Genomic DNA, 16,051 nt, shown 5'->3' with positions numbered 1-16,051 from the left:
CTCATCACTCTTCACTCTGTGTTATATATGGTTTAGCATTATTTGCTTATTTACTATTATTGTGTATGTGTATGTGTGGGCACCCATGCCACAGTGCATATGTTAAGATCAGAGGACACCTTTGTCAAGTTGGTTCTCTCCTTCTATCCTTTTCTGTGGATTTCTGTTGCGTCATCTTGTTAGTCCCCTGGTTATAGCTTTTGTACTTTGCAGAGGCATCTGGAAAGGTATTAATGGGTCTAAAATCCAGTATAGCCCTGGTAGGAGCTCATAGTTGCCCAGAGGTGCCAAGACGCCCTCAAGGGCCAGCCCCTGGGTCCATGCTTCCTGATTCCTATAAAGGCCCCTGTGGAGGCCCACAAAAGTTTCCTAGTGAGATCTGAGCTTGCTTTACCCAGCAGAGATACATTAGAGGATTGCTTGACCATGTGCATGGTTTCTAGGTGATTGGAAGGGTCTACACTTAGTTGAGCTAGGGGGAGGTCTTTTGCTCCACCCCTTGGTATTCCTATAAATAGCCCTTTAGAAGAGTCAGGAGGGGCCGGTGGATAAGGTTCCAGGCCCTCCCGAGGCTATCTTGTGTTTCTGTTTCTCTCCCTTCTGTCCTTCTATCTAAATCTCTTATCCCTTATTCCTCAAGAGTACCCTGTTGTAAAATGTGGGAGCCGGTCTCCCAGCTGGGCTCCCACAGGCCCCAGAAACCAGGAGTGGCCTTGCTCTCCCTTCTGTATTTCCAAACCACATTTACAATCATTCTCTCTGAGACTTACTGTACCAGGACAAGGAAGAAGACAAGGTCTAGGCTTGCTAAGATCACAAAACTGTGACAAAGCAAGGATATCCGAGGCCACACGGCACCAGTCCTCCCCACGCCCTACCCTCTGTGTGCTTGATGATGTTCTCCAGCAGCAGCGGGTACTTGGTGAGCCGCTGCATTTCAGAGATGATCAGGTCTCGAAGCTGCAGCCGCCGGCACTGAGGGTGGCTCTCAGCCTCCTGGACAGCAAGAAGCAGACAGAGGAAAGGGTCAGCGAGTGAGTGGGAGCTGCCTGTAGGGTTCCGGGCTAGGATGGCTGTAAAAATGCCAAGTAGGTCCTAACCCCAGATGGGCCACTTGAAAATGGTGGCAGTTTTTTCCTTCAACATTTAGGGAGGGGTTGAGGTTGCCAGGTTGTTGTCTTTTGACGGTCAGAACAGAAGGGCAGTATCATTCCCATTTTACAGAAAAGTACACACGAGTTCCGGTAGGCAAGCCAGGCCTTTGGCCTGCTGGTTCAGAGTGCTTCTCAACCCAAGGCGTCTTTGGCTCTAGAGGCAATGCTTTACAGTACTGGTATGAGTGATGTGGGTAGTCAGAGGTCACTGCTAGATGCTCTCCTCAGTAGAGGAGATAAGGTTGGGACCAGAAGAGGTTAGGAGATTTTTGGTGAGCATAACAGAGCTGAGGGAGGGTTAAGACACAGCCCAGGATACCTGCATGAAGAGCTGGAACCGGCTCTCTTTACGCTGTTTAGTCTTGATTAGCTCTAGGGCTATGGACTGATAGGAACAGAATTGTGCAGCTACTTGCTGGAGTTCCTCTCGGGCAGGGCCATCAAACTGAAGAGGCAGAAAGGACACGGTCCAGGTATCACACTCCTGCCAGGGAGCAGCACCCCCCCCCCCCCAGGCTATATCCTCTTCTCTGTCAAATTCCTTAGTCTTAGGTAAAGGGATCTTGCTTCCTCCAATCTCCTCCCTGCCATACCCGAGCCAGCATGAGGTCACTGATGTCTCGGATAATGGGACCCTCCTCCCGGAGCTTCTTCATGGCTTCACACCAGGAATCTGTGGTAAGAAGGGAGAAGCAGAAATGCCTGGGTTGAGCCACATTGCTAGACACTTTATGACTAGGAGAAAAGGCATTTTTGACAGTAGGGCCATGGAGAAGTCTGGGAACCTTTACTTTGGATCTGCAGGGTTAATTTCAAGCTATCCATCAGCTTCTCTTGGCAGGAGTAGTGGGGGTTATTTACTTAGGAGGATCAAGATGGGGTTCAAACTGAAATGGAGTGGAAGGTGGCAGAATAGACTGGAGGGACGCAGGCTCCTTACTGTGAATCTCTATGAGTTCAGGCAGATTAGGGAAGAGCCTCGCCAGCTCTTCCCGAGGCATTAGGTTCTCCTTTTTCATGCGCTGGTAGAAGATGAGGTCCAGGACCCGGAGTGTGCGCAGGTGGGATGCTTCTGTCACAAACAGCTCTGAGTAGGGGTTGTGACAAGGAGAGGTGGGGAAAAGATTAGCAAGTGTCTAGAGCAGGGGTTTCCAACCTTCTTAATGTTGCAACCATTAATACAGCTCCTCGTGTTGTGGTGAGCCCCACCATAGAATTATTTTGTTACTATTTCATAACTGTAATTTTTCTACTGTTATGAACTGTAGTGTAAATATCTGATATGCGGCCCCCTGGGGGGATGAGACCCACAGACTGAGAACCATTGGTCTGGAGTCACCACCTGGTCCCCACACCACACTTCTCTTTGGGGAAGTGGAGTGCTGGTTTCTCTCCCCTTGGGCTAAGGCCAGAACGAGGTGACCTTGGAGACTCTGTCTACCCACACAGGCCAGAGTGGAGATGAGGAGGACCACAGACTCTCACCATTGATGACCTCCTGCCGGTCAATCTCCCTCTGTGTCAGCCCTGCCACCACATCCTTGCCCACTGTATGCTGCCAGTTTTGGACATCTGGCTCTGGCTCCAGGTCAGACAGCTGGCCCAGATCATCCTCCAGAAGGTGGGGAAGGACATCTGCACAGAACCCCAGATTGGGGGACTCGATGCTCCTGGAGAAAATGGGGAGCTCAGCTTCACTTGTAGGTAACTTACATTCAAGGACTCTGTCACTTTCCTACCCAACCTGCTTCTTCTAAAAAAAATAATAAATTATTTATTTTATGTGTATGAGAGCTCTATCTGCATTTACGACTTTATACCAGAAGAGGGCATCAGATTTCACTAGAGATGGTTGTGAGCCACCATGTGGTTGCTGGGAATTGAACTAAGGACCTCTGGAAGAGCAGCTAGAACTCTTAACTGCTGAGCCATCTTTCCAGCCTGCCCCCCCACCCCCATCTGCTTTTACCAGGTCTATGGAGAAGAGACACACATCTGGCCATCTCTAGATGTGTGGAAGGTGGCTGAACACAGATGTGCCCCAGAGATACCAAACAGAGGTACCACAATGCTCACCACTCACCTGCGGCCCATTTTGGGTGTGAAGGGAGGAGTTGGGTTCTCAAGAGACCTGAGGAGAAAATACCAGCTCTGAATAGATGATGATGATGATGATGATGATGATGATGATGATGAAGAACATCTGACCACACTAAACAGCAATAGAGTCATCACTGGAGGTTACTCACCTGGTGGAGAGGCTGGAGGCAGAGGACGAGGCTGACTGATGAAGACGAGTGGCCTCAGCAGCAGCATCCATGTCAACATCACTTCGAGATCGGGGCACGTTCTCTGCTTTCCGAGATCGCTTCATCTCTTCCCGTCCCTTGAGGCTCTCAGAGCGGCCCAGGCGAATCTCTGAGCGTGAACTGCCAGAGAGGGACAGGAAACTGAGATCCGACACTGTGGCTAGCTTTTACTTGTCATCCCACTTCAAAGGTGCCTCAATACCACAGGTTTTCCACCTGGCCCTGAAAGGCCCCAACATTAGGGTCCAGAAGCTGCACAGTGACAAGCCACTCTGACTGCTCTACAGACTGCTCTCCTCGGTGGGCTTACTGGACAGTTTCTCTTCTTCACCTTGAGCTATCAGAAAGGTGAAGACAGGAGCTAACTAAGACAGCGGTTCTCAGCCTTCCTACTGCTGGACCCTTTAATACAGTTCCTCATGTTGTGGTGATCCCCAACCACAAAATTATTTCCACTGATACTTCACAACTGCATTTTTTTTTTTTTTTTTTTTTTTTACTGTTATGAATCGTAAGTATCTGATAGGCAACACCTGTGAAAGGGTCATCATTCAACTCCCAAAGGGTTGCGACTCATAGGCTGAGAACCGCTAGGCTAAGAGAATTAGTTCTGTGGTGTGTCCAGATGCCTAAGACACCATGATCCTTTCAGATGACCCATGGATACTACAGTCCTTCATCAGGAGCCATAAGGTCCACTGCCCTGGAGGCCATCCCATGGCCAGTACACCTTGCCTGTTCTGGACCAGCTACTCTCTTCTCTGACTCTGATCCTCTTTGTGGGAGGTATAGTTATGTTTCCTACAGCTTGGTTCTGTAATTCCCCAGGCTGTGTGTCAGAAGATGTCTGCTGAAGCACTCTATCTCTAGCTGTGACGTAGATTTCTCCTTTCCCTACTCTGACAGCGCCCTTCCTAAAGGTGCTTCTATTTCCTTTCCAGGGAGGAATGGCTGGGAAAATGCTTCCAGGGCTGGGTTACAGACAGGCAGGGCTTCATCTCTGGATGTCCTGCTTGGCTAACAAGCATCCTTGGGGCTTGGTGAGATGCTGACAACTGAGAACTGATTTCTGTTGAGTCCTGCAGTGCATCGGCCTCAACACAGTGGGCATCTCTGACCCCTAGATGCCCCTGGATGCATCACCAGGCCCTGCTGGGCTGGTCCTTTGTTACTAATCTATGTCCTGTTCTGTGTCTGGAACCACACGAGGCCTTGAGATGTCTGGAGAGCACTTAATAGTAAAGCAGGCTGCTGCAACAAGGAGCCAAGTACCTTGAATTTTCATTTATACTTTCTCTAAAAGGCCAGAGGAGTCAGCACAGAGCTCACCTCGTGAGGGTCTGAATTTGTCTTCAGGATTGCAAACATCTTGACAACTGATGTCCTACTGAACTTACTCCTCAGAAAGCTACGAGAACAGTTCTAATCCAGACCAACTCGCATTGTTTCCTGTGTTCTCAGTCAGCACTACAAACCTCTTCCAGTAGGGCTAGAGGGCTGCAAAGCTTTGGAACTTCCTAGAAGAACCCTTGGACACTCAACACTTGCCAAGTATCTACAGCAATCTAAACTGTCTTCCTGTGCATACTATTCTCCCAAGATTGCCAAGGAATTTACAATAAAATCCAAAGGCTTCTGCTTTGGATTTCATTTTTATTTTTTAAGATTTTGGTGACTGTCTCAGGTAGAGCAAATCTACCTAGCAAGGGCAAGAGTGCAAGTCTGTAAGTGCTTCCAAATGTTTTCTCAAGGTATTGACGTCTCCCAAACTTAAAATATCTGACATATCCAAATTATCACATCTGTCACAGCAATTCTGTAATTTGTATCTAATTTACCTACAAATGCTAGAATTCAACCTCTCTCCACAGTACAAATCTAAAGGTTACTGTTCCAAAATCTTTGTCAACTCTTACTATGGCTAAATCCTTTGACATGCACTAAGTTTTATGAAGGGCTAATATAAAACAGAGAGAATAAACTTGCATTCAAGCAAGAATGTCTGACTTAGATGGTTATTTTAAAGGCAAAATGGCTTGAATATCTACACTACTGCCTTCGAACTTGCCTCTCTGTCTACCTCTATTCCTCAGTGCTTGATTGTACAACAGGATTATTTTCCTATACAAAAGGCTACAGTACTGTACTTCAAGGACAACTTGAGGAATCTCACAGACATTTCTGACTAGAGGCAGTCAGGAGCAAGGAAATCTCAGAGCATGCGTTAAAACCACACACACACACATCCTTGTTTAGAATCTGATACCTGACGGGGATGCAGAAAACAAGACAGTCTAATCCCAACCCACCCTTTGTGAGACAGGGTCTTATTTTGTAGCCTAGAACTCCTAGTGATCCTCTTGTCTCAGTCTCTGGAGTGCTGAGATTACAGACATGTGTCACCATACCTGTCCTCCTTTTCTTTTCTAAGGGAAGAATCATCTGTCTTGAGCCAACTGACACTATGGTCTGCTGAGACAGATGACTCATTCCCAGTTATTGCTTGTCTTTAAAAGTGTCAGCAGAAACTCCTTTTTAAGCATTTTTAAAAATTATTATTATTTTTTCAGAGACAAGGTAGACCAGGATGGCCTGCAACTCACAGAGATCCTCCTGCCTCTGCCTCCCTAGTGCTGGGTGGGATTAAAGGTGTGCGACATCTCACCTAGCTTAAACTTTCTTCTTAATAGGCAAAGACTCTTGTGCCTCTCTGGGCCTTTTATTTTCCAAGACTTCCCTCTGTCCCCTCCAAAGTCTTTTATCCACATCACCCAGTGCTTCCTGATTGGCTGCTGGATAATGTAATTCAGCAGCTCCATTTTGGGATGGAGCTGCTCAGTAGTTAGGGGGTCAACCTGAAGGCTGCCTTCCTGACCTTCCACTGGCCTAATTGCCAACACATTATGCTTTCTGCAGCTACTTAGGGTGGGCAGGCTCTAATTGCGACCTCATAGTCTAGTGGAGAGGAGCAAGGCAGTGGGAATTAAACCCTAGTGCTGAAGCCTGCCCATGCCCTATGTCTTGGGCAGCTGGTGGGCCCCGTCCAGCTACAGCTACCTGTCACTCTCCAGCAGGTCCTCAGGAAAGCTTCCTGTTGAGAGTCGTTGTGTCCCCGGCTCTGGGGCATCATACTGATGGCTGTTCTCAAAGTGCTGAATGATGTTCCTCACACTGCCTGGCTTAACTGCAGGCAAAAAGAGAATGAAGGGTACTATGCTTTCTGTTCCAGGGCCCTTACTCCCTCTAGCCCAGAGGACAGAGCAGTGAACAAGCATAGATGAGAACAGCATGGCACCAGAAGACAGGGGATGTGGCCTAGTCCTGGCTCCTCTCTGATCATGCTGTGTGCTCCTGGGTGGACACTCTCCCTTCCTAGGTCTTCTTTTCACACTCTACCTGAAAACAATGACTAGGCTTTCCTGAAGTCACACAGCAGGTCTAAAAAAAAAGAAAAAAGAAACCCAGGAAGACCAAAACCACACGTACATGGAGTCTGTCCATGTTGCCAAATCTCGGGCCCTTTTCAAACTTCTCTCCCTTTTACATGCTCCCCTCCCTGCCCACAACTCTCCATCCCGTTCCTCCTGCCAGCCTTGAGCTCCATCATTAAAGAATCGATGAGAGATGGCCTCTTAGGAGCACAGGTAGCACATTATTCTCTGGTATTTGAATTCTAGCTCTTTTCCCAAGCTAACAGCTTAGGGAGCCAGTCCTGTTCAAGAAAAAGCAAGGGACAGAGAGGGAGAAGACACTAAGACATAATACTTGGAAACCCTGCAAATGGGGCCAGAGAGGAGATAGAGAGTTCATCTTCATGTCAAAACTGAGTCATGTGAGGTTAGAGCAGGGCTTGGGTAGAGGGTGGAGGCAGGGTAAGTATCCCAGGGAACTGGGACATCAAGACTGACTTTAGAGATTCTACATGTACAGTTTAGACTCCTTGTCTGAAACAGACCTCCTTGTTGCAAAAATCTGACTTTCACAGGAAGATTCCCAAGCCCGAGAGAACAAAAAAACTTGTCTATTCTCTTTTACACTTACAGCCCCACCGTTGAGGCAGATGGCTAGGGTGGCCCCTTTCTCACACTTCCTAAGGAAACGGCTGGGTGTATGTTTAGCAGGGCTGTTACTATCACTTGCTTTTGTCTAGGACCTGTCCTAGACTGAATGTGCATCTGGCCTGGGGTCACTAGACTCAACGGTCTGTTGTGTACCCACGATGGCCTTGTCTGGGTGATTAGGTAAGAACCTAGGGATAGCCTAAACTGACAGCATGAGGCAGAATCTACTATTCCTATCTCACGGGCTACCTGAAAAATGTCTAGGTATGCTCTGTGCAGAGTGTGGCTGTGGCAAAAAGCAGGTGTAACCCTGAGATCTGGTATGGCTAAGTCGTGCAGCGTAACAAGGGGGAACAGGAAGGAGCACATTTTTATCCAGCCAAGTTTCACTAGTAGACTTTTGCTCCCCTTCCTCCAGTCTCTGAATGACAACAGAACTAAGAAAAAGTGAATTGTGTGGGCTGGAGTGATCGCTCAGTCACTGACGTGCTTGCTGCATGAATGTGAGGACCAGAGCTGAGCCCCTAGCACCCACATAAAGCCAGTGTGGTGGCAAGTGCTTGTAATTCCAGTACTAGGACGACGGAGACAGCCTGCCTAGCAGATTGGTGAACCCCAGGCCCGAGTGAGAGAGATCATCACAAAACAACAAGGTGGATGTCTCATGAGGGCTGACACTTGAGGTTGACCTCTGACTTCCACAGGCCCCCTCCTCATGAATTATGCTATTAGCAACCAGACAAACAGGTGATAGTAGATGATTTTAAGTGTCAACTGAGCCTTCCTAGCAGTGGGTGTCTGATGTCCTAGGAATTTTAGAAGCCCAAATCAAATCAAGCAATCAGAGTGATAAAATCTGAATTAAGGAGCACACTGATGGGGTATGGGGCTGAAGAGGTCCAGCATGGTAGGAGTGTGCACTGCTCTTCCAGGGAAACAGAGTTTGACTGTCAGCAACCAGATCAGGCAGCTCAGAGCTGCTTGAATCTTCAGCTCCAGGGTATCTAACTCCTCTGCAATCACCTGCATATACCTACACTCACAATTAAAAATAAGAAAAACAATCTTGCAAAGAGAGCACGTAGACCCTTGGCATCTCCATCTTGTTCTCCTGGGCTCCGCAACCTTACTCCACCTTGTGCACAACTGTTCTCTCTCAAGCTGACAAAGCAAGCTCCTTCAGTGGGCTGCTCAGCTCTGCACAACCTGTAGTGCCTCAGACTTTCCTTGGCAGGGCAAACGAGAACCGATTTTGGCAGTTATGAGCCTGGAGCTGGGAACGCAGCTCAGAGGTAGAGTAGCTTGGTTCCAATGATGGGCCTGGATTTCAGGGCTATTCTTTTGTTTTTCCACAGCTAAAATTCTTTTTTCAAGAATTATTTTTATGGCTTAAGATAGCATGATATGTCAGTAACTTAAAATAAGTCCAAAGATACTATTTTAAAATGCCATTTTTACATAAAATGAATTCCAGCAACAGAATCTGACTGTATTCCATTGTTCTTTCTCTATGTACAAACTACTGTAGAACCTAGAAGACATTTTTTGTACCTTTTTTAAAGACAGGATTTCATGTAGCGCAGGCTATGTAGCTGAGGCTTATCTTGATTTCCTAATCCTTCTGCTTCTACTTCCCAATTTCTAGGGTTACAGGACTATGTCAGCATGCATAATTTGAAAATATCATTTAATTGTATACACATGGACCTCACTGATGGAAACTTGCCTGATCCTGTGACATTTTGATGGAGGCTATAAGTTTCTGATGGGTTAATATGTATAATTTATTATTATTTTTGCTGTGCTGGGGATCAAAGCCAGGACTTTACATGTGCTAATCATATGCTCTATTGCGCCACTCTCATAGCCCTATATCAGTTATTGTTTTTGAAGAGAGAGAAAGAGAGAGAGAGAGAGAGAGAGAGAGAGAGAGAGAGAGAGAGAGAGAGAGTGAGTGAGTTTGTGTGTAACCTAACCTTGAAAGTTATTTCTCAGGAAATTACTACCGTCCTAATAGGGTCTCACTAACGTGGAGTTTGCTGATTCAGTTGGGCTGGCTGGTCAGTGAACCCTCTGCCTCTTCCTCACTGATGGATTACACATGCACACCACTCTACTTGGCTTTTAAAAAAATTAATTTATTTGATGTATATGGGTGCTCTGCCTGCATGTATATCTCTGTACCACTTTTGTGCCTATTGTCACTGGAGACCAGAGAGGGCCTCAGATCCCCTGGGACTGAAGTTACAGATGGTTCTAAGCTGCCATGTGTATTGTCAATCAAACCCGGGTCCTCTGGGAGAGCAGGCAGTGCTCTTAGCTACCGAGTATCTCTCCAGCCCCAGCACACCTGGCTTTTTTTTTTTATGAGTATAGGGGATCAAACTCAAGTTCTAATGCTTCTGTGCCAAGTACTTTACTGACTCAACTATGTAGCCTGGTCTGGCTTCCAGCTCAACATGCCCCTTCACTAAATTGAAGGGCCTAAGCAGGAATGGGGGATACAATAAAAGAAAAATTATAATTTTTTTCTTTGTAATTGTAATTTGACTGTATTTTATTTTATTTTATTTTTTTTTCGAGACAGGGTTTCTCTGTGTAGCTTTGCGCCTCTCCTGGAACTCACTTGGTAGCCCAGGCTGGCCTCAAACTCACAGAGATCCGCCTGGCTCTGCCTCCCGAGTGCTGGGATTAAAGGCGTGCGCCACCACCGCCAGGCCGTAATTGTAATTTAATTTAGCAACTTGCAATTTAATTAAAAAAAAAACTATTATTTTAATTGTCAATGAAACCTGAGGCATTCCTGTTTCTATCTCCCTGTAGTACACACTGCAGTCTAATAGGGTCTATACACAGTCTCCCAAAAGCTTGCATGTTTACAGCTTGGTCCCAGCTAATGATGTGACTGGAAGGTGGTAGTGTTTTAGGAGGTGTTAGTCTACTTAGAAGGAGGTCACAAGGAGATCTATGCCCTTGAAAATGACACCTGCACTCTAGCACACCTTCTTGTTTTACTTCATGAGTTAAGTAGATTTTCTCTGCCATATGCCACACACCGCTGCTACAATGCGCTCGCTCGCTCTCTCTCTCTCTCTCTCTCTCTCTCTCTCTCTCTCTCTCTCTCTCTCTCGTTTTGTTTTTCTAGACAGGGTTTCTCTGTGTAGCTCTGGCTGTTCTGGAACTCACTCTGTAGACAAGGCTGGCCTTGTACTCACAGAGATCCACCTGCCTCTGCATTGAGTGCTGGGATTAAAGGTGTGCTGCCTAGCTACAATGCACTTTTTTTTAAAACCATACCACAAAGCAACAGGGCCAAGTGATTATGGACTGACACTTTGGAAACTATTAGACCAGATAAAAACTTCCTCTTTTTAAGTTGTTTATCTCCGATATTTTGTTACAGCGACAACAAGCTAACACACCTTAAAGGGCAAAGGCCAGGGCCACGGGGAAGCTGCGGCCAAGAAGGCTGGTCTCTGCCAGAACTCAAGGGAACCCCACCTGGGGGAAGGGGATTCCCACCCAGAAGAAACCAAATGAGGTAAAAGGTCTGGCAGCTACCACAGGGGAGAAGAGAGATGCCAGCCGTCTGTGTCACAGAGGAGCTGTAGCAGAAAGGAAGAATATGTAAGAGATGAAGAGAAGAAAAGGAGGGAGGAAGGAGGGACCGGATAGGACCAGATGGAAAAGGGACAGCAAAAACTCTGAGTGGAAAATTGATGCTAATGAGAAGATAAACCCGAAGAAAATGGTCCTTTTACCTTCCACAGAGGACAAGGGAATATGAAATGCTAAAAGAAAAACAAAAGTAAACCATGAAAAGTCAATTTAATGTTACAAGAGTCAAAATAAAAACTGTATCAAGCTAGAAAATGAAAAGGTAGTAACAAAAACCAAAACAGATCTGGAAGAGTCCCTTCTTCCTCCCTGCCCAGTGTCACCGAGCTCAGTGCAGGCCTAATCCACTACGCAGACTCCCACTGAAGCTCAGGATTGACAACACTGACAGTTTCTAAACATCTGACACACGGCTGATGAGAAACCAGTGGGGGGGGGTCAGTGCTTTAGTCACCGATGGCATCAGGGAGCTTGGCCACCCCTGCCGGTCTACTTGACAGTCACTCGAACCCTCGTCAAGGGCCCAAAACACAAAAATCACATGAACCCCAGGGATGAGACAGAGGGAACTACAGATCACCGGGGCAGAAGTTCTTCCATAGAGCTATTCAGTAGCTACAGTTGCTTCCCAGTTCCCGGACTGATCTCCAAGGGTAAGCTCGGCCCCTCTGGCTCTTAGCACTCACCTTCCCTCAGTGAGACTGCACTAGACGTGGCAAGGGGAGAAGGCAGCCGTACTAAGAGGAAGCCACAGTCTCCAGGGTCGAGGCCTTAGCTCTCAGAAACACAGCAAGCCCCTCCTCCACTTCCTGTGTAGGCGAAGAGCCGAGTTCTCTACCAAAAGATGGCCAAGGCTTTTGCTCTCCAAAATACTCACTGCTCTGAGAAGAGCTTTTGGGCTTCCCAATGTATCTGAGGATGGGGTTCCGCTTCTTGTCCTCCAAGGCGTCCTTTTCTTTCTTGGAATTGCTGCTCTGCTGAGACAGGAGACACTAGTTTGGAGGTGGTTCCAACACTCAGATATGACTGCTGATCACTCTTGCCCTGTTCCCAAGACTGGCCCTAAACAAATAACTGGAAAGCCGACTCAGGTTTCTATCCTAACGGACTTGGTCCACCTATGGTCGGGTTTAGAGAAAGGAGGGAGATGTAGCGGGAAAGCTGTGAAATGGCTTTCCTGGTCTACTCAGCAGGGAGGACTGCTCCAAGTCAGCTGTGTTCTAGGGCAGCTCTGTTACCTTCTTGGTCTTAGGGAAGAAGGGCAGCCACTTGTCCTTGTCAGGAGCAGACTGGGCCTTTTCTGCTGTGCTGGAGGGTCTCCACTCCCGAGGACGGATCCCAGCATGGCTCATGTAGGTATTAAGGGCGAAGTCCATGGGAACACTGCAAGACAGGAGTGTTGTGAACCAGGTCAAGTCATGTTTCTTAACAGAAGGTTGAAGGATCAAAACCCAGCTCAGGACAATCTCCTCACAGCCAACCCTTGGAGAAGGAAAGGGGTTCTTATGAGCTAACATATTCAAAGTGAAGTCTGGATGGCCAAATGCGACAGCAGTTAGAAGCTGGCCAAAAGCTCTTCATTGCTCCCATGAGCAATCTAAGCAGTATTCTCTCCCCATGAAGGGATGATGGTCAGGGATGGGAATACAAAGTCCCTAAAATCTAAGGCCTGGAGGACAGGTTAAGCCTATAGCCAACACCCTCAGACACATAGATGGGGGTCTGAAGTAGGCAGGCTGCCTTTGCCTGCCCCCATCCTGAGAACAAGGAGAAAGAGGAAAGGGCTGTCACGGCACTTCTAATTGCCGCTAACAAATCAAACTGTCCAGAGCTCCGTGCTCACAATGTATTTGGCGGACTGTCTGCTCTGTGAAGCAGTACAGCAACATCCCACTTTGGCTGCGTGGCCCATCTCTTCCCTTACAAAGTGTGTGCAGGCAGGGAATGCAAACACATTTTAGGTTGACAAAAATAGTAAGGTCAATCTGTAAGATTAAAAAAAAGAAAGGAGATGCTTTTCCTCTCTGCTGGAGCCACCATCACAGACTGATTCTAATACCATTATTTCTTTGGGAGGTGAAATCTCTCTTCAGGGAAAGAACTGGGAAGACAGACTCAGGGGTATTGTGGGTAGACGTACAGAAGCAGGCCTGGGAAGCCAGGAGCTGAGGGCCAGCCTGTCACACCAAGGAGTAGACTCATATACCAGGCAGTAGTCCTTATGCATGAAGGATCTGGACCTTCTAAGTCCTGCATGTTAACGGAAGTTACCTGGGGACTGACCCTGAACAGACTCATGTCCTAGAATGTCACAGCTTCCTTGTGAGTAGCAGACATAAAAGCACAGAGGAGCTCAGCCCCACTTCTTCCCACCTTGAACGCTGCAAAGGAACCACACTGGGTCTGCTCACCTCCGGTCGTCCTCGTACTTGGACCTGCAATGAAGGACAGGTGACTCAGACCTTGAGACAGGCTGGCCTCTGGCCAGAGGCTGGAAGGCCAAGCTCGGAGGGAAGAGGAGGGTTGGTAGGGGACACAAGGTCATAGCTCGGGAGCCTTTGAAGCTCAGGAGGTGAGAGTTACCTCCTCAAGGATTCAACTGGCAATGACGACAATGACAATGACATCTTTCTAGTACAAAGGGGGACAGCAAATCCAGCCTCGGCTCTGTGTCAAGTACAAAGTCATCAGAAGGACAAGATGAAACCTGGAGACCGCATCTAGGCAGCAGCAACCAATGTTTGGGTATTACTATGGGACAGACATTTTTATAAGCTATTTATACACAAACCGTTTAATTTAAAAATTATGCACAAAAAGGCTCCCATTTGGCAAGAAAGAATTACATTATTTAAAAATAGAAACTACTGTAAGTTGGGTCCCTAGACTCTCCAAACAGGCTCAGTCAGCTACTGCTTGCATCCCAGAAGTAATTCATGCCACCTCACTACTGAAGGCCAGGAGGCTGGATTGCAAAGGCCATGCTTTCTGTGTGATTTTCTTTCTAATCCAGATTTCCTGTCCTTTCTTGCCCATCTTCTCCACGCCTCTTTCCTCTTTCTTTATTATTCATTAGTACTAGGGGTTGAACCCAGGACTTGTACATGTCAGGCAATCACTCTACCTCTGAGCTATATCCTCTGCCTTTCATTTTTTTTTTTTTTTTTTAATATATCTTGATCCTACTAAGTTTGGCTCTGAACCTCTCAGTAGCTCAGGGAAGCCTTGAATTTTGTCTTAGCCCCCACTCCCTTTTTGGTTTTTTTCAAGACAGGGTTTCTTTGTGTACGTAGCCCTGGCTGTCCTCGAACTCAGAGATCCACCTGCCTCTGACTTCCAAGTGCTGGGATTAAAGGTGTGCACCACCACTGCCTGTCACTTCAGCCTCTCAAAATAGCTGGGTTTATAGGCGTGTGCCACCAGGCTCAGCTATTTTTTATTTTTTAGTGAGATGGAACCCAGGGTCTTGTGCTTGTTAGGCAACTGCTCCACCACTGAGCTGTAACCCTAGCCCCCGCTAGCCCAGCTCTGTCACCACATGACAGATTCACACAAGCAGCTGTGTCTTCAGAACTGCAGTTTGACATGTCAGAGAGACCTCGGACTTAACATGTCCCAAACTGCTCCCTGTGTTATTAACTGCACCCAGAGTGACCGATGATGGTCTTTGTAGTGCTTTGGTAAGAAATCCCTGGAATCTCTCCTTTGACTTTTCTTCCATACCCCACACTCAAGTTTTAGGAAGTTCTCTTAATGGTTCTGTTCCTCAACTCCACCAAGAGCTATCACAATGTTCATAGCTGTCGCTTTACTATCATTTGTGGGGATTCCTAGGAGGAGCCTTGCAACGGAACTTCTCAGCTTCCCGTCTCTTGTACAGTGCAGCCTCCTGCAGCTCCAACAGCTCCCCACTTGCTAAGTGAAGACGACAATCTTCCCCACAGCCCTGCGCCTCCAGTTACCTGGCTCCACCACTTGCTCTTCTCTCTGCTCTTTCTACTGCTCTCCCTGCTCTCTCTTTCTACTGCTCTCCCTGCTCTCTTTCTACTGATCTGATCTCCCTGCTCTCTTTCTACTGCTCTCCCTGCTCTCTCTTTCTACTGCTCTCTCTGCTCTTTCTACTGCTCTCCTTGCTCTCTCTTTCTACTGCTCTCCTTGCTCTCTCTTTCTACTGCTCTCCTTGCTCTCTCTTTCTACTGCTCTCCCTGCTCTCTCTTTCTACTGCTCTCCCTTTCTACTGCTCTCCCTGCTCTCTTTCTACTGCTCTCCCTGCTCTCTCTTTCTATTGCTCTCTCTGCTCTCTCTTTCTACTGCTCTCCTTGCTCTCTCTTTCTACTGCTCTCCCTGCTCTCTCTTTCTACTGCTCTCCCTGCTCTCTCTTTCTACTGCTCTCCTTGCTCTCTCTTTCTACTGCTCTCCCTGCTCTCTCTTTCTACTGCTCTCCTTGCTCTCTCTTTCTACTGCTCTCCTTGCTCTCTCTTTCTACTGCTCTCCTTGCTGTTCCTTCAGTGTTGAGCACATTCTACCTGACATCTTCTGTCTGCCATGCTCTTTCCCAGATGTCAAGGGTAATTTAGTCAGTCTCTTTTTTCCAGGTAGCTCACCTGGACTAGCCTATTTAAAACTGCAACCTACCGACTCCGGTACTCCCAGCTGTCTATATCCTGCTCTATTTCCTCCCCCAGCGGCATCTCTCACATACTGCCAGTCCACTCACTTCTTACATATTGCCGTCTCTTTCCATCATTACATAATCCCCACGAAGGAAATGACCACGTTGTTCACTAGATGCCGCATGTAGAAGTGTTTGGCACAGTGGAAACACATATGATATATGCCAAACTGAAAGGCTCATGTTATTGACACTACCGAGGTCACTCAGGCTAACTTTTGTCATTTAGTATGTGAG

General features: G+C 47.3%; 1 protein-coding gene across 2 annotated transcripts in view; it reads right to left on the bottom strand.

Annotated features, from left to right (window-relative positions):
- Arhgef11 (Rho guanine nucleotide exchange factor 11) overlaps positions 1 to 16,051 on the bottom strand; it is a 132,992-nt gene that overhangs the window by 9,869 nt on the left and 107,072 nt on the right. The window contains exons 18-29 of one of the 2 annotated variants that reach the window (XM_059265574.1): positions 13,554 to 13,577; positions 12,381 to 12,525; positions 12,020 to 12,116; positions 11,286 to 11,315; positions 6,521 to 6,647; positions 3,404 to 3,583; positions 3,238 to 3,285; positions 2,640 to 2,824; positions 2,095 to 2,241; positions 1,748 to 1,827; positions 1,474 to 1,599; positions 879 to 996 (exon numbers count right to left, since the gene is read on the bottom strand). In XM_059265574.1, the coding sequence (XP_059121557.1) occupies positions 879 to 996; positions 1,474 to 1,599; positions 1,748 to 1,827; positions 2,095 to 2,241; positions 2,640 to 2,824; positions 3,238 to 3,285; positions 3,404 to 3,583; positions 6,521 to 6,647; positions 11,286 to 11,315; positions 12,020 to 12,116; positions 12,381 to 12,525; positions 13,554 to 13,577 (1,307 nt within the window). Of the gene's footprint in view, positions 1 to 878; positions 997 to 1,473; positions 1,600 to 1,747; positions 1,828 to 2,094; positions 2,242 to 2,639; positions 2,825 to 3,237; positions 3,286 to 3,403; positions 3,584 to 6,520; positions 6,648 to 11,285; positions 11,316 to 12,019; positions 12,117 to 12,380; positions 12,601 to 13,553; positions 13,578 to 16,051 lie in introns of those variants that run through there. The other variant, XM_059265573.1, reaches the window with a different exon arrangement.

The sequence above is a fragment of the Peromyscus eremicus genome, chromosome 6 (genome assembly GCF_949786415.1).
Source record: "Peromyscus eremicus chromosome 6, PerEre_H2_v1, whole genome shotgun sequence".
Taxonomy (NCBI): Eukaryota; Metazoa; Chordata; class Mammalia; order Rodentia; family Cricetidae; genus Peromyscus; species Peromyscus eremicus.
This window is presented reverse-complemented; position numbering and strand designations above follow the sequence as displayed.